The sequence below is a fragment of the Artibeus jamaicensis genome, unplaced genomic scaffold (assembly GCF_021234435.1).
Source record: "Artibeus jamaicensis isolate MK-2021 breed Jamaican fruit bat unplaced genomic scaffold, CSHL_Jam_final contig_65, whole genome shotgun sequence".
NCBI lineage: Eukaryota > Metazoa > Chordata > Mammalia > Chiroptera > Phyllostomidae > Artibeus > Artibeus jamaicensis.
In genome coordinates this window covers 1,323,397-1,341,797 of record NW_026521913.1, presented here as the reverse complement: position 1 = coordinate 1,341,797, position 18,401 = coordinate 1,323,397, and the positions used below count along the sequence as shown (strand labels likewise).

The window sequence follows — 18,401 nt, the reverse complement described above, 5'->3', positions numbered from 1 at the left end:
ACCACAAAGGAACCCTAATAGCCTCGGCAATCTTAAGAAAAAAGAACAAAAAATATCATGCTACCTGATATCAAACTACACTACAAAGCCATAGTAATCAAAATGGCATGGTATTTACAGAAAAACAGTCACATAGATCAATGAAACAGAATAGAGAGCCCAGAAATAAACCCACACTTTAATGGTCAACTAATATTTGATAAAGAAGGCAAAAAAAAATACAATGGGGTAAAGGCAGTCTATTCAATAAATGGTGCTGGGAAAATTGGACACGTGCAAAAAACAATGAAAGTAGACCCCCTTCTTACATAACACAAAAGAATAAACTCATAGTGGAATAAAGACTTAAATGTGAAGCTTGAAATCATAAAAATCCTAGAAGAAAACAAAAGCAGCAAAATCTCAGACATTGCCTATAGCAATATTTTTTCTGGTATATCTCCTTGGGTAAGGGAAACAAAAAAAAACAAGTTGGACTATATCAAACTACAGAGCTTTTGCAAAGGAAATCATGAAGAAAATGAAAAGACAACCCAATGACTGGGAGAACATATTTGCCAATGATATATCTGATAAGGGATTAATACCCAAAATTGATAAAGAACTGATAAAACTCAACACCAAAACACAAACAATCCACTTTAAAAATGGACTAGTTCCAGTCCAGATGGAGGCATAGGTAGCAATGCTTCACTTCCTCACGGAACCAAAATAAGATAAAAACCAATCTAAAAACAATAAACAACTAGAAGTGGCAGAAAATCAAACTGCATGGAACTCTGACAACCAAGGAGTTAAAGAAACATTCACCCAGACCAGTAGGAGTGGTGGAGACAGGCATCCGAGCAGATAGGACTCGCGGGAAGACAGTGGACTGTGTGGGTGAGACAGGGCTGGTTGACAGGACTTGCTGCAAGGTGGCAGACAGTGTGGGCAAGGCAGAGCTCGCTGAACAGGAAACTAAAGACTCAAAGCTAGCTGTAAACTACTGCAGGGGTGGCCACAGTGGGAGAAACTCCCGGTGTCATATGAAAAAGGTTGTTGGGAAATGGGGCTGGAGCTGAGCAAGCAAGTTCCATTATTCCCTCTCTGACCCCTCCACCACAGACAGCACCACAATGCAGCAAAGAGGTTGCCTGGCCACGGTGAATACCTGAGGCCTGGCCCCCTTACAACATAACAGGTGCACCAAAACAGAGAAATATGGCCCAACTGAAAAACAGATCAAAGCTCCTGAAAAGAGATAGACAACCTATCTGATGCACAGTTCAAAACACTGGTAATCACAATGCTCACAGAACTGATTAAGTTCAGTCACAAAATGAAGGAACAAATGAAGGCTTCCCAAAGTGAAATAAAGGGTTCCCAAAATATACAGGGAACCAACAGTGGAGGGAAGGAAACTGGGACTCACATCAACAATTTGGAATAAAAGGAAGAAATAAACATCCAACAGAACAGAATGAAGAAACAAGAATAAAAAAACCGAGGAGAGGCTTAGGAAACTCTGGAAACTTTAAACACTCTAACATCAGAATCACAGGGGTGCCAAGAGGAGAAGAGGAAAAGCAAGAAATGGAAAACTTACTTGAGCAAGTAATGAAGGAAAACTTCCCCAATCTGGTGAAGGAAAGAGAGTTATTAGGAAGTCCAGGAAGCCCAGAGAATCCCAAAGAAATTGGACCTCAGGAGGAATACACTAAGGCACATCATCATTAAGTTACCCAAGATTAAGGAGACTTCCACCAAGATGGAGGTGTAGGTGGAAACACTGTACCTTCTCACACAACCAAGTTTAAAGACAACAAAGTTTTAGTAACAAAATAGGCAGCCAAACACAGAAAATTGAACTACATGGAAGTCCGATAACAACGAACCTTTCAGCCAGACCAGTAAGAGGGGCAAAGCCAGAGTGGAGCGGGGACGGGCAGGAAAGATCCACCAGACCAATCAAAGCACGTGACCCAGGCACGCAGGCAGATGTGGGCGGGCGGATCCCAGGTGTGGAATAGCAATGGTGGACCCACTGAGGACACAAGGTGGCAGGCTGACTGTGGTCACACATTCGTGTGCAGATAAACCAGCTAAGGAGTGAGCAATGAGACAGACCACGCAGGCCCCAGTGGCGGGAAGCAGCAGAGAAGACTGCTATCACCCCCCTTTGACCCTGTGCCCACATCCAGCATCACAACCCAGCCACCTGGGTGGCCCTGCTCTGGTGAACACCTTGGGCTCCATACGTAACAGGTGCGAACAGACAAAACTATGGCTCAAGAAGAACTCAAAGCCCCAGAGCCTGTAACTCTAAGCAGCAAAGAAATAGCAAAACTTTCAGATGCACAGTTCAAAACACTGGTGATCAGGATGCTCACAGAACTGGTTGATTTTACTCACAAATTAGAGGAACATATGAAAGCTAAACTAATTGAAATGAAGGGAAACGCATAGGAAACCAATAGTGATGGAAAGGAAACTGGGACTCAAATCAAGGGAGCAGACCAGAAGGAAGAAAGAAATGACCAAACAGAAAAGGATGAAGAAACAAGAATTAAAAAAATGAGGAGAGGCTTAGGAACCTCCAGGACATCTTTAAATGTTCCAACATCAAAATTATAGGGGTACCAGAAGGGGAAGAGAAATAGCCATGAGTGGAAAACTTATTTGAACAAATAGTGAAGGAGAACTTCCCCAATCTGGCTAAGGAAATAGAGTTCCAGGAAATCCAGGAAGCTCAGAGAGTCCCAAAGAAGTTGGACCCAAGAAAGAACACACCAAGGCACATCATCATTACATTAGCCAAGATTAAAATGAAGAAGAGAATACTAGAAGCAGCAAGACATAAGGGGACAGTCACCTACAAAGGATTCCCCATCAGACTGTCAGCTGATTTCTCAAAAGACACCTTACAGGAAAGAAGGGGCTGGAAAGAAGTATTTGAAGTCATGAAAAGCATGGACCTACATCCAAGATTACTCTACCCAGCAAAGCTATCATTTAACATGGAAGGGCAGATAAAGTTCCTTCCCAGATAAAGTCAAGTTAAAGGAATTCATCATCATTAAGCCCTTATTATATGAAATGCTAAAGGGACTTATCTAAGGAATAGAAGATCAAAAACTATGAACTGTAAAATGACAACAAATGCAACTATCAACAACTGAACCTTAAAAAAAAAGAAAACAAAAACTAAGCAAACTACTAGAACAGGAACAGAATCAGAGAAATGGGTTGGATACCACACAGAGGGTTTTCAGTGGGGAGGATGAGGGGAGGAATGTACAGGAAATAGCAAGCATAATTGGTAGGCATAAAATAGACAGGGAGAGGTTAAGAATAATATAGGAAATGGAGAAGCCAAAGAACTTATATGTCCAATCCATGAACATGAACTAAGAGTGGGGAATGCTGGAGGGGGAGCATGCAGGATGGAGGGGAAATAAAGGGGGAAAAATTGGGGAAACTTTAACAGCATAATCAATAAAATATACTTCATAAAAAATAAAAATGGGCTAAAGACTTAAAATAAACACTTCTCCAAATAGGACATACAGATGGCCGATAAACATATGCTCAACATCACTCATCATCAGCGAAATGCAAATTAAAACCACAATGAAATATCACCATACATCTGCAGGATGGCTATCAGTAAATCAAGAAACAACAAGTGCAAGCAAGGATGTGAAGAAAAGGGAACTCTCCCTCTGGCTGGTGTGGCTCAGTGGATTGGGGGCTGGCCTGCAAACCAAAGGGTCACTGGTTCAATACCTAGGACACATGCCTGGGTTGCAGGCCAGGTACCCAGTGAGGGGTGCATAAGAGGCAACCACACAGCGATGTTTCTCTCTCTCTTGTCTCCCTCCTTTCCCCTCTATCTAAAAATAAATAAACAGAATCTTTGAAAAAAGAAAAGGGCACCCCCATGCTCTACTGATAGGAATGCAGATTGGTGCAGCCACTGTGGAAAGCTGTATGGATTTACCCCCCAAAATTAAAAACTTATGACCCAGTGATTATACTTCTGAAGATATATCTGAAGAAACCCAAAACACTAATTCAAAAGAGTATATGCACCCCTATATTCATTACAGTGTTATTTATAATAGTCAAGATTTGGAATCAGCCCAAGTGTCCATCAGTAGATGAGTGGGTAAAAGAGTTGTGGCCAATTTACATAATGGAATACTACTTGGCTGTGAAAAAAAAAAAAGAATTTACCCTTTGTGACAGCACAGATGGACCTGGCGACCATCATGTTAAATGAAATAAGCCAGCCAGACAAAGACGAGGACCATATGATTGCACTCATGTGGACTGTAATGAGCAAAATGAACTCATAAGCGAAACACAGACACACAGATAGAGAGCAAGCATGCTGACTGCTGCCTGAGAAGGAGGCTGGGTAAGAGGGTGGAGGAATGAAGAAAAAAAACTCATGGACATGAATAACAGTGTGGTGATTGTCAGTGGGCACATGGAGAGCGGTGAAGAATATAGGGGGGATAAATGGTGATGGATGGAGACTTGAGCTGGGTTGGTGAACACACAATACAGCATACAGATGATGTGTTACAGAACTGTGCACCTGAAATCTGTATAATTTTCTTAACCAACATCACCCCAATATGTGCAATAAAAAGAAAAAAATGAAATAAAATTAAAGGAAAAGGAAAAGGAAAAGCCCTGGCCAGGTGGCTCAGTTGCTTGGAGGGTCATCCCATGCACCAAAAAGTTGTGGGTTTAATTCCCAGTAAGGGCACATAGCTGGGTTGTGACTTTGATCCCTGCTCAGGGTGTGAATGGTAGGCAACCAATCAATGTTTCTCTCTCATATCAATGTTTCTTTCTCTTTCTCTCTCTCTCTCTCCCACTATTTTCTTCTCTCTCTAAAATCAATAAACATACCCTCAGGAGAGGAAAAAAGAAAGGAAAAGGAAGAGATAAAAGAACTAATGGTGTCAATGTCCATATTAGGAACCCACAAAAAGGAGAGGAAAAAACATAAAAGAGTAATATATTAAAGAAGCAATTATAAAGAATTTCCCTGATTAAAGAAGCACAGAAGAGAACATCCCGTTTCTCTCATATAAAGAGACAACATCCTAACAAGTAAAAGTTGAACAAACTGAAAATCAGACTTCTTGGATCCATCAGAGAATTGAGGTCACAGGGCAAACTGCTGCCTCCAAACAGGAGAGAGAGACAGAAGGATATAGAGAATCACAACTTACGGAAGCAGAAACCCATGAATAGAAAGCTGTGGGAACAAGTACCAGGTGGGAAAACCTAAACTACAAATGCAAAATTGCTGGAGGATCAGTGTGAGCAAATCCTAGAGACAAACCTCTGGGGGGAGGGGGACACATTTTTGCAAGTTTTCTTGATACTTCCAGGAGCTCTACCAAGTTCTTGTGGTAAAAAGCAAGAAAAATTGCTTCATGCTTCTGGCAAGAGGAGGGGGAAAGTAGCCATTTTGAAATACACCAGAGTACAACATACTCTGTTCTTCTTAACAAGGCCTGTCCTTGAAAGAAACCATTTTGCCAGAGCCTACCCTAATGTCTTATTTTTTTTTAAGTATTTTGTTAGAGACATCCCCCCCACAGTTTTACTGAGAAATAACTGATATATATCGGTCCATAAGTTTAAAGTACACAACATGATGGTTTGATATACATTTATTGTGAAATGATTGCCACAGTAGGTTCAGTTAACATCCATCGGGTAAGTATCATAAAAAGAGAAAAAAGAAAAAAATGTTTTCCTTGTGATGAGAATTCTTAAGATTTACTCTGTTAACAACTTTCCTATATATTATACAGCAACGTTAGCTATAGTTACTAGGTTGTATGTTACATTCCTAGTATTTATTTTATCTTACAATTGGAAATTTGTACCTTTTGACCACCTTCCTCCAATGCCCCCTCCTCCCATGCTCTGCCTCTGGTAACCACAAGTCTGATCTCTATCTATGAGTCGTTGTTTTTAAGTCCACATAGGAGATAATACAGCATTTGCCTGTCTTGTCTGACTTACTTCCCTCAGCATAATGCCTGAACAATACGAAACGCTTCACAAATTTGCCTATCATCCCTGTGCAGGAGCCATACTAATCTTCTCTGTATTGCTCCAATTTTAGTATATGTGCTGCCGAAGTGAGCACACTGAGGTTTTACCAGAGCCTAAACAACCTGTGGAAAGGGAAATATCTAACTGCAGCTCCCTCTAGCCATCCCATCCCTACTAGCTGGGGAGGAAAAACTGAGAAGCCCTTGTGAGATTCAGAGCCCAAGGACACATGCTCACCAAAAGAATGATAGAAGTTGTGTGCACAACAGTATGATCCCTATATCCTACCTCAACTTCCTGCTGCCAGATGGTTGCCCTCCTCCCCACAGAAGTTGGGTGGTCTGATCTGTAGACAAAGTATGACTGGGCCTCTGGACAGGGCAGCTAACATAGCATTAAGGTGTGAGTACTGTAAAGCTAAAGGCTAAGGTCCCCTTTCCCTACTTGGTAACCAGAGTCCTGAGTCTGAAACAATCCTCTATGGCAACTCTGACAACAGAAAACACCTCAAGGAAGAAATACTGGAGGTCCTCAACAGAGAACTATTCCATTGTCTAAATGCTTCCACCATTGCTGTTAAACTGGCCCTCAGCTTTACCCAATGCTGGCTTGGGATTCTGGCTTTAAGTTCAAGGCCTTTCAGGCAAGGAAGGCCTCACATTTTACTTCCCAGGCAGCTCTCCTCAGAAAGCCACTAACTATAAGCTCTGCTAAACCAGAGGGTAAACATATAAAAAGGTAAAGATGGAGCACAGGAACAGGAGATTCAATACAAAGAAGGAACAAATGAGTCCCCAGTGAAAGGTGATCCCAGGACCAGAGTACCACACACAAAAGGCAGCCAGTAGAGTGGTAAGTGTGACTCAAGGGGCCAACATACTGAGGCTACCATCACTAAGTCTCTGCCGCTACCGAACCATTTTTTACCCCTGAGAAGTAGTGGCTCAGAATCTCTCTGTGCCCTGCTTGGCTTCACCATGTACTCTGAGACTCTACTCCATCCACTCCCTGGCTCAGCGGAGGACACATGCCCCACACCTGACCTCCTATGACCTGGAAGAAAGCATATCAGCACAGGCAGGAATACAGAGGACACCATTTCCACAGTCCAGACTTCTGTCACACTGCCTGGTATATACTGCAGCTCAGGTGATAGTGAGCCTTATGTTTCCTAGGACTCCTTAATGACCTTGACCACTGACTTCTCCAGGATGGGCTCATGGGAGGTGTAGCCAGAACATGACTATATGAGTTTCCTGGAGCTGTTGTATCAATGGGGTGACTTAAAACAGAAATTTATTCTCTCATAGTTCTGAAGTCAAGAAGTCAGGAATCAAGATGTCAGCAGGGCCTTGCTCTTTCTGAACACTCTGAGGGACAATCTGTCCCATGCCTTTTTCTTGGCCTCTGATGTTGCCAGCAATTGTTGGTATTGCTTGGCTTATAGACACATCACTCTGCCTCAGTCATCACATGGTACTCTCCCTGTGTGCCTGTGTCTCTTCTCTTCTTATAAGGACACTGGTCATACTGCATTAAGGGCCGAGCCTACTCCAGTATGATCTTATCTTAACTGATTATATGTACAAGAGGCCTATTTCCAAATAAGGTCTCATTCTCATATACGGGGATTAGAACTTTAATATATCCTTTTGGGGAACACAATTTAATCTATAGCAATGACCCTCAGCTTATCTTCTCCTGGAAGCCTTCATCTGAGAGTCAATTTCCTTATACACTAAGTGCTTTCCACTTCATTTCTTTTTAAACTGGAAGTGTACTGTTTAGGAATACAGACATGGAAAAAGTAGAAGAATGCTTAACAAGTAAGAAAATGACTCCCTCTGAGAGGAGCAGGCAGTGCACAGGATTTCACAGGTGTTTATTATGCTGTTTCTTAACCCAGGAGCTAGAGGCACAGGCCATTATTTTATTCATCTCTATAAACTATACTCATGTTCTATGCATTCTTCTATGGATATGACACATTTCATAATTTAAAAAAATAAAGCATAGATGTTAAAAAAGAGAACCCATGAGAAAAAAAAACAGATGGTGGCAAAAAAAAGTATATGAATAAGTGGCAAATGACTTAGACCAGAAAGGCAAAACCTAAGGCAGCAGTGAGGACAGGCCAGGCAGGAGCAGCCTGACTGATAGGCCAGAGCCTCAGGAAAGGGCAGCAACTGGGGACACCAGGTCCTACTAAAGTGGAGTGTCTCTTGATTTAAGGGGTTAAAGCCCCCACTACTCATATCCAGAAGTGATATTCCCCTCCATGGGAAGAAGACTACACTCTGTAGAGGCTCAAAAGAGATTCTGGACACAAGGGCACCTGACACAGCCAAGGGTGGAAGTACTGTCCTAAAAACAGGGACATTCAGTGGAAGTTTTCCAGCTGATGGGGTGGCTCCCAGCCCCTCACTTGCTCCTAGGATGCAGGCAGGCAGGTTTTTATTCCCCAGGAAAGATGGGAACTAGGAGAAAAAATATGAAGGGGATCCATCTGGAGTAAAGGTCACTGACAAACTACAGCCCATATGCCAAATCGAGTCTGTTTTAGTAAATAAAGTTTTACTGGAGTACAGCCACGCCCATGCATTGTCTTCAGCAGCTTTCACAATACAACAGTAATGCTGGACAGTTGCAACTGAGACTGTGTGGCCTGCAAGGCAGAAACTATTTATTATCTGACCCTTTACAGAAAATGTTTGCTAACCCAAAAGTTTGCTAATAGTAGTGCTCTGAAAAGACAGAACAGAGAAACCAGAAGATAAGAAATTAAGAAGACTTTCTATAACTCAAGGAGAGTTTCAAATTGAGAGGGCCCACATATGAAACACTGAGTACAATGAAACAAAAAGCCCTAACTACTGAATAATATCAGAATAGTGGCAACAAGGAGAAGAGCCCACTAGTTGCCAAAGAACAAGATAGAAGAATGTGTAAAGAATACAAATAGGCAATTCACAGAGAACAACTAGGGAACATGAAAACTGTTTAACCTTACTGATAATCTTACAAACAAATTCACTTTACAGCTCTCAGTTAGCTGACTAGTCAACTGAGACTTAGTCTCAGTTGGTAAGAGCAACTGAGTCAAAGGCTGGTAAGAGCAAGTGCTAGCAAAGATACAGGGAACATAAGACCTCTCATTCCTGCTGTGTGAAGGTATGGTTCTGGCAGTTCAAATGGAATTCACTGCTACAGGAGTACACCTAGACATGGGTTCCCCTAAATCATCTCAAGCAACACTGACACCATACTGATTCCTTGGCTGCTATGTCTCCATGCTGTCTCCTAACTACACAGATGTTTACATGTTTTCAGATTCTGCTAAGCACAGGGTCTGCTACACTAATGTTCTCAATACAACTATTGATCAAAGCTATAAAACAAACCATGGACAGCTACCCTCAGGGAAAAAATGATACAATGAAAATGTCTAGGTTCTGTCTTGAATGCCCCAAGAGGGAAAAACCCCAGATGTATGAAGGGGTATTCAGACTGAGCTATTTCAAAAAATTAAGCCCAGCAATTTTTGTATTTTTCTTTCTTGCTGTTTTCGTTTCTCTCCCCAAATTATTCAGGACTTTAACAGTCACAGCATAACTGTGTCCACTCCATCGTGCCTACCCCACCTCTACTCCCACCCTGAGTTTGAGAGTGTGTGCTAACTCACCTGGTATCTGTCGAGGATTCTGAAGTCCTGACAGGTGGTTCTGTATGTGGCTTGGGCTGCTGGAAGACTGGAAACTCCTTCTTTGGCTCCATAAATCCCATCGACTAACAAAAGAGCAGCATTAACTACTTGATCCAAGTCAAAAAGTGGTAAGCCCCTCTCCCTTTTCGCTTGTCTGATAATCAATTTCCGCTTCAGTCTCCGAGCTTCCGGTGTCATGGCAACAGCACTGGGACAAGCTTCCAGCCTTTTCAGAAGAAGTTTTTCCTCATAGATGCTCACAGGGGTGTATTTGGGCCCTTTAGGTTTCCTGTCCTTCTCCAGCTGTGGCTTCCTCTTTTCTCGAGCCCTCATTTGCAAAGATGTGTTGGAATCTGTGTCTTCGCTGTCAATGTCCATCCTATCGGGTTTTTCCTCCTCACTCTCTACCTCCTGCTTTATCTGCTCAGGAGCTCTGACCTTCTTTCTGCCCGCAACCACTGTCCCAGAAGCTGCTGACCCAGCAGGGGGTGGGACGTACTCCATCCCTGGATCTATGACTCCATCACCTTCCATCTCATCATCATCTGTGCAGAGCATAAAACAAAGCAGAAGAAATGCAAAGCACACTACATGCAAGGTGAAAGCATACACTTTTACATCATGGGCCGTACATAAAAGAAAAGACCCATGAAAGGTTAAGTCTTACCATGAAACAAGGCTTGTGGTGGCATCACATCTGGAATCAGATCTGCTTCTGAAAGCAAGCTAGGCGTGGCTGAGTGAGAAGCAGGAGTCCCGGGGGCAGAGAAATCCAGAGATGGAGAAGGAGATGGGCTTGTCAGCGGGGTGCGGTCAGAGGAGCTCAAGGATGAAAAGTCAATCACTTCTCCTTTTTCTAGAATCACGTCAGGCCGGCGACCTCGGCTTATGAATTTCACTGGGGTTGAAGAAGTGCTCCTGTCAAGAAAGCCAGCTGCTTCCTTCTGTGCTCTTCTAATGTCTTTTGCTTCCTGAGTACGAGACCTTTTCTCTTTTAATTCCATGGCCGATTCCACGGGATTGCGACTCACACGTTTTCTAAGGCCCTCAACAGTAATGATGGGATCTAAAGTTGGTTTTGAGGCTGCTGGAAAAGAATAAATATCTAAATTTTTTGAAATTGTATTTTATTAATTATGCTATTACAGTTGTCTAGATTTCCCCCCTCCTTTACCCACCTTCACCTAGGACTCCCCACTCACTCAGGGAATCTCCACACAAGTTCATGTCCATGGGTCATGCATATAAGTTCTTAGGCTATTCCATTTCCTGTACTGTACTTCGTATCACCAAAGCTATTCTGTACCTACCTATTTGTATTTCTTAATCCCTTCAGCTCTTTATCATTCCCCCACACCCTACTCCCATCTGGCAAACAACCAAATGCTCTCCACACCCATGATTCTGACTCTATTCTTCTTGTTTGCTTAGTTTGTTTTTTAAATACAATTGTTGACAGACATGTATTTTTGCCATTTTATTGATCATAATTTTGATCTTTTTCTTAAATAAGTCCCTTTAAAATTTCATATACTACTGGTTTGGTGATGCTGAACTCCTTTACCTTTTTTCTTGTCTGAGAAGCTCTTTATCCACCCTTCAATTTTAAATGTTCGCTTTGCTAGGTAGAGCAATCTTGCCTGTAGGGCTCTGCTTTCCATGATTTTGAATATTTCTTGCCAATCTCTTCTAGACGGCAAAGTTACTTTTGAGAAATCAACTGACAGTCTTATGAGAACTCCCTTACAGGTAACTAACTGCTTTTCAGATTCTCTATTTACCTTTCACCTTTGGCATTTTTATGATGATGTGCCTTGTAGTGCTTTGCATCCATCTTGTTTGGGACTCTGTGCTTCCTGGACTTGTATGTCTATTTCCTTCACCAAGTTAGGGACCTTTTCTTTCACTCTTTTTTTCACGTATATTTCCAGCTTCTTGCTGTTTCTCTTCTCCTTTTGACACACCCATAATGTGAATGTTGGACCACTTAAGCTTGTCCCAGAGCTGTTTATAATACTCTCATTTTTTTAAATTCTTTTTTCCTCTTGTTGTTCCAATTATTGTTTTTTGCTTCCTTATGTTCCAAATTATTGAGCTGATTCTCGGCTTCATCCACTCTACTGTTGTTTCCCTATACATTTTTCTTTATATCACAAGTATATTGTTCATTTCTGACTGGATCTTTTTTGTTCTGCTGAGGCCCTCACTAAGTTCCTTGAGCATCCTTATAAACAGTGTTTTGAACTCTGCACCTGATAGCTTGCTTATCTCTGTTCCCTTTAGCTCTTTTTCTGGAGTTTTAATCTTTTCTTTCATTTTGGCCATGATTCTTTGTCTCCTTTTTCGGCAGCCTCGTTGTGTTTGTTTCTATGTATTAGGTAGAGCTGCTTTGACTCTGTGTCTTGGAGTGTGGCCTAATGTAGTAGGTATCCTGTAGGGGCCAATGGTACAGCCTTCCCTATCACCCAAGCTGGGTAACTCTAGATGCAGCCTTAGTGTGTGGCTGTGTACACTCTCCTTCTCCAGTTGAGCTTTGATTGCTGTTTGCAGGTCAATGAAAGGGATTTACCCAGGCCAGTCAGCTGCAAACACTGGCTGTGACCACTAACCACCAACCTCCACCATCCATGGAGGATCATCTGTGCAGGAGCAGGGTGGTGGTGCTATGACATGGTCTGTAGCTGCCCACCAGGTTCACAGGCTTTGGGATTTCCTGGGTGGTGCTGGGCAAGGTCAGCCCCCATGTGTGTTTAGCCTAGGGCCACCTTGCCTGAGCTATAAAGCAATCTTAGATAGCTGCTACTTGTGCTAGGCTTGGAGCTTCCCTGGAGAAGCCATGCTGTGAATTTAGGCTACCTGCTGTTAATGGCAGGCATGACACTCACTGAGGCCAGCAGTTCCTTTTTTGAGGATTTAGGGAGTTGTGAAGCATGCGCCAAGACCAGCCAGTCATGTGGAAAAACAGCTTAGGTGGGCCCATAGTTGAATGGAGCAGGGGGAGAGTCTCTGGGGATCTTCAAGGTGGGTCAAACAGTGTTATCCAAGTTGATGGAGTCTCAGACATGGCCCTAGCTTGCCAGCTCTGTGTCTCAGTCAGGGAAAGGTTTAGAAAACAAATAATGGACTCTGCTCACCTTGATGCCAGACACTTCAATTTTGCCACGTGACACTGGTGCCTTTCAAGCTGTTACCCCAGTGCTGGACTTCAGAAGGATTGTCTGAGTAGGTGAGTTCATGTGTGAGTTCTTTAAGAGGCCCTGCTTGGGACTCCAGCAGTTTCTTCCACCAACATAAACCCCACTGGTTTTTACAGCCAGAAGTTGTGGGGACTTATCTTCTCAGCACTGGACCCTGGGCTAGGGTTCTCGTGTGGGGCTGAGACTCCTCACTCCCAAGATACCCCTCCTGAATTTTTATCCACCACCTGTGGTTGTAGGCCCAGACCATTCCAAGGCTCTGCATCTATACCTCTCCTACCAGTCTGGATGGATATGATTTCTTTAATTCCACAGTTGTTAGACTTCCATTCAACTCGATCTCTGATGGTTCCGAGTGATGGCTGTTCTGTATTTTAGTTGTAATTTTGATGTGGTTTTAAGAGGAGGCAGGTCATGTCTGCCTGTGCTGCCATCTTGACCAGAAGTCTCTCTAAATTTTTAAATAATCATTCAGCTTTCATTTCTTTTGCTAATTTATTGTTGTAAGCCTATTATCACCTTCAAAGTAGAGAAATACTCAATGAATGCTTTATATTTTTTCCTTTTGTTTCAGTCATTTTTACTTCTGGTCACTAGTTTAAGAACCTTTTCTGACTCCTCTTTCCTATACCCCATCAATAATCTCACATTTTCTTTTGGGTGGCTTCTCCTAATTATACTTCCACTTTCTTTCTGTTATTTCATTAACATCCAACACTTGGTAAGTCAATGAATACTTTAAATGAGGACTTAGATCTATCTGTTAGGAAAAAAATTATAATACACATTAAACAACTAATTATCTTTTACCTACTGGGATTGGTAAACATTAAAAGTTTAATAATGCTCAGCAAGCATAAGGGAAAATGAACATTTTCATACTAGAATATAAATTTTACTACAATTTTTTGGAGGGTAATTTGGCAATATTAATAAAAAATTTTAATTAGCATAGTTTTTGATAAAGCAACATGCTTCCAAGAATTTATCACAAAAAACTGTACAAGTACACAAATGTAATATTGTAATACTATTTAAAATAACAACAAAAGGTTCTAGAAATAAGCAAAATGTCTACCAACAGGGGTTAATAAATTACCATGTAGCCATTCAAAGGAATGCAATGAAATAAAAAATCTGCATGTACAGGTATAGAAAAATATCCAAGGTATACTTACTTATAAGCAGGGGGATAACTGAGGAACAAGTATTATGGGTCCATTTACAGTTTTTCTCAAAAAATAACAAAATGTTTAAATGTACAGAGACTATTTCTAAAGACGTCATAAGAGTGAACAGTGGGGAATGAAACTGGAAGAAGAGGTATGTGCAGAGGGGCACCATCCATAATTTATATCCTTCAATCCTATTTGATTTTATTCACAAATATGTTTTTTAAAACATAAAAGCTGTCCTGTACAATCTTCTTAACCAGTGTCACCCCAATAAATTTAATTTTAAAAAGTAACAATAAAAAAATTAAAATGTAAAATTTGAAGCTAGGTGAATGATATGTGGGGATTCATTGTATTACTCTCCAAATTTGCATATATTTAAAATTTTTCATGATAAAAAGATTAAAAACAGGATGAAGACAAAGGTGTAGGTAAACACACTTCACCTCCTCACGCAACTACAGAAAATATACATCTAGACTACAAAATAACTACTAGAACTGTCAGAAAATCGAGCTGTAAGGAAGGCCAACAACCAAGGATTTAAAGAAGCCACATTCATCCACATGGGTAGGAGGGGTAGAGATGTAGACAGAGGTAGAGAAGCACAGAAAGGCACGATGCTGTAAAGGCAGTGTGGAGAGGGAGCCAAATGGTCCACCCCACATTCACATGTGGTAAATAAAAACTGGTGTACAGGTGCACAGGTGCACAGGATCACTGGCCCAAACCAGACTACCCAGCAGCCCAGGGTTCCAGCGCCTCATAGATAAATCACCATAACTTCTGGCTATGAAAAAAGTGGGTGTTGGGGTGTGGAAGAAACCACCAGATTATCAGGAGACTCATCTTAAAGGTCCTACATAGACATAGGATTTACACAGACCCCCTCTGGGATTCAGCACCAGGGCAACAGCTGGAAGGACACAGTGGCATATGGGGAGAAAGCAAGGAGACTGGAAACAGGGCATGGGCTGAGAGACAGCTCCCTCCCAGGCAAACCACCAGAAGCCAGGCAGCCACAGTGTCTCCTCTCCGAGTGCTCTCCCCTCACAGAGACACAAAGTGGTAAAAGGATTGCCCCACGCTGGCAATCATCTAAGGCTCTGTCCCATACTATTAACAGGTCCTCTCCTCTAAATAGGCCAGGCTACTATTGCTTCTCAACCTTTTGGCTAAGATCAAGTGTAGTGTCTGCTCTTATCAGTTTAAAATAGGCCAGGCTACTAAGACAGGGAATCAAAGTAGCTCTACAAAATACACAGAAACAAACACAGGGAGGCTGCCAAAATGAGGGGACAAAGAAATATGGTCCCATTGAAAGAACAAAACAAAACTCTAGAAAAAGAATTAAACAAAATATAGATAACCAATCTACGAGACGCAGAGTTCAAAATACTGCTTATAAGGATACTCAATGAACTCACTCAATATGGCAACAGCATGATAAAGACCCAGGCAGAAATTACAAGGTCACATTATGTAAAATAAAGAAAAATCTACATGGAACCAACAGTACAGTGGATAAAACTGAGTATCAAGTAAACAAATTGAAATATAAGGAAGAAAAAAGCATACAATCAGAATACCAAGAAGAAAAAAAATTTTTTTAAATTAGGATAGAATAATAAGCCTCAGGGACATCTTCAAACATACCAATATCCCAATCATAACAATGCCAGAAGAAGAAGAGCAAGAAACTGAAAATTTATTTGAAAAAAAATGAAAGAAAATGTCCCTAACTTGGTGAAGGAAATAGACACACAGGTCCAGGAAGCAGAGAGTTCCAAACAAGTAGGACCCAAAGAGTACCACACCCAGACACATCATAATTAAAATGCCCAAGATTAAAAATAGAGAATCCTAAAAGCAACAAGAGAAAAGAAGAAAGTTACCTAACAAAGGAGTTCCTATAACTGACAGCTGATTTCTCAAAAGACACTTTGCCGGATAGAAGGAACTGGCAGGAAGCATTCAAAGTGATGAAAAGTAAGATCCTACAACCTAGAGTACTCTATTTAGCAAAGCTATCATTTAGAATTGAAGGGCATATAAAATGCCTCATAGACCAGGTAAAGCTAAAGTTTTTCATCATTACCAAGCCATTAATTACTATATGAAAGGTTAAAGAATCTTATTTAAGAAAAAAACCAAAACTATAAACATTAAAGTAGCAATAAATTCACAACTACCAACAACCGAATCTAAATAAACAAACACAAGCAAAAAACCAGAAGAGGAACAGAATCATATATACAGAGATCATTTGGACGGTTATCAGTTAGGAGGGGGAAAAGATGCAGGGATTAAGGAGCATAAACTGGTAGGTACAAAATAGACGGGGATATTAAAAATAGCATTGGAAATGTGAAGCCAAAAAAATTATATGCACAAATCATAGCCATGAACTAAGGAACTGGACTGCAGGAGGGAATGACGGTACCACGTGGAGGGGGGTCAAAGGGGGCAAAACTGGGAAAACTGTAATAGCATAATCAATAAAATATATTTTTTTTAAAAAGCTTTCAAACAAGGGGAGGCAAGATGGCAGAGAAGTGAGTGGAAGCCACACTAACCTCCTCCCAGGATGAATCTGGAATTACAACTGTGGAGAAATCACCTGGAAAAAACAACTGAACAATAGCGAGAGAGAAAGCTTATAACCTCAGACAGACAGAAGAATCATCTTCAGCACTGACTGACTGGTAAGGAGTGTGGAGAAGGCTGGCTGGGTGCCCACAGGCAGCAGCACCGGAGGGATAATTAAGCAACTGGCTGGATCCTCCTGAGAAGTGTGGGGTCTAAATCCTCAGCTGCGATCCCCAGCCTAGAGCACCAGAGCCCAAAAGGTACACAGATAACAACAAAAATTGTTGTCTATACATTGGTGACAAAAATTGGCAGTTACTCTCTGACACACATGGACAACTGGAGATACGAAGAGCTGTTTGAAGGAGCAATGCACAAATATTCATATGCATCCACTTAGCAGGGGCTCAGGAAAAGGCAGGGGCAGAGTGGGCTAGGGACGCCTGAGGAGAGACTGGGGACAGAAGCTTAGGGGTGAGAACTGAGAGAATAGCCTCTGGGATACTGGTGGTGGTCATTCCCCATTTGGAAACAGCCATCCTGCTTAGGCAGACTACTGCCCCTCTGATCTGCAGCAGCCTGATGGGAAACAACAGCCCCACCCCCTGGAGAGACTCTGCCCTGGTTCTGTGGTGCTTAAGTCTGACTGCCAAGTGTAGAGTCACTAAATTAACAAATGATGGAGACAGCCACAGAAAGTAGATCCCTGACAGTCTCAGAGCAGGCCATCTAAGGTCAGACAAGTTCAACAACTGACATCACCAGAGGCAGATCCACATTTACAGTGGTAAATAGTAGAGGCTACCAATGTGAAATCCACTGTGGTCTTCTCCATTATTAGTGATATTTTCTTTCCACCAAGCCATTATTATATGATATGTTAAGGGGACTTATGTAAGAAAAAGAAGATAAAAAAATATGAACAGTAAAATGATAACAAACACAATTATCAACAAATGAAAAGAAAAGAAGAGAACCTAAAAGAAAAGAAAAACAACTAAAACAAAAACTAAGCAAACAGCCAGAACAGGAATAGAATCAAAGAAATGGGTATTACATGGAGGGATTTCAGTGGGGAGGGGGAAGAAATAGGGGGGAAAAGGTACAGGGAAGAAGAAGCATAATTAGTAGGCATATAATAGATGGAGAGAGATAAAAATGGTATAAGAAACATAGGACTCACAGAACTTATATGTATAACTCATGAACATGAAGTAAGTGGGGGGATGCTGGAGGGTTGCAGGGCACAGCAGAGGAGGGATGAAGGAAGAATAGGGAAATTGGGAAATTTTTTATCGATTATGCTGTAATAGCATGATTATGCTAATAAAAAATAGTTTAAAAAAAGGAACCCAGGACAATTCATAATACTGAAGGAAAGAATCCATCAAGAAGATACAAACATTATAAACACATATGTACCCAACATAAATGCACCCGAATATATAGGAAAAATCTTGGAGGATTTCAAGAAAGATATAGACAATAACACATATACACTAGGACATTTTAACACTCCATTGTAAAAATTGGATAGATCTTCCAAACAACAAGGACACTGCAACACTGAACATTGCCTTATATCAAATAGACTTAACTGATAATATATATACATATATATATGTGAAAGTTTATATATTTACAAACTTTATAAATATACAAATATAT

General features: G+C 41.4%; 1 protein-coding gene, 1 non-coding gene and 1 pseudogene across 5 annotated transcripts in view; 1 reads left to right on the top strand and 2 right to left on the bottom strand.

Moving 5' to 3' along the window:
* KAT14 (lysine acetyltransferase 14) overlaps window positions 1-18,401 on the bottom strand; it is a 55,541-nt gene that overhangs the window by 18,792 nt on the left and 18,348 nt on the right. For 3 of the 4 annotated variants that reach the window (XM_037131045.2, XM_053670934.1, XM_037131046.2), the window contains 2 exons: window positions 10,440-10,859; window positions 9,752-10,317 (listed from right to left, as the gene is read on the bottom strand). In XM_037131045.2, the coding sequence (XP_036986940.1) occupies window positions 9,752-10,317; window positions 10,440-10,859 (986 nt within the window). The remainder of the gene's footprint in view (window positions 1-9,751; window positions 10,318-10,439; window positions 10,860-18,401) is intronic. The other variant, XM_053670933.1, reaches the window with a different exon arrangement.
* Window positions 6,057-6,163, bottom strand: LOC119038530 (U6 spliceosomal RNA). Its single transcript, XR_005080434.1, has one exon. It is a non-coding gene; the product is annotated as a U6 spliceosomal RNA (small nuclear RNA).
* Window positions 15,300-15,417, top strand: LOC119038529 (uncharacterized; annotated as a pseudogene).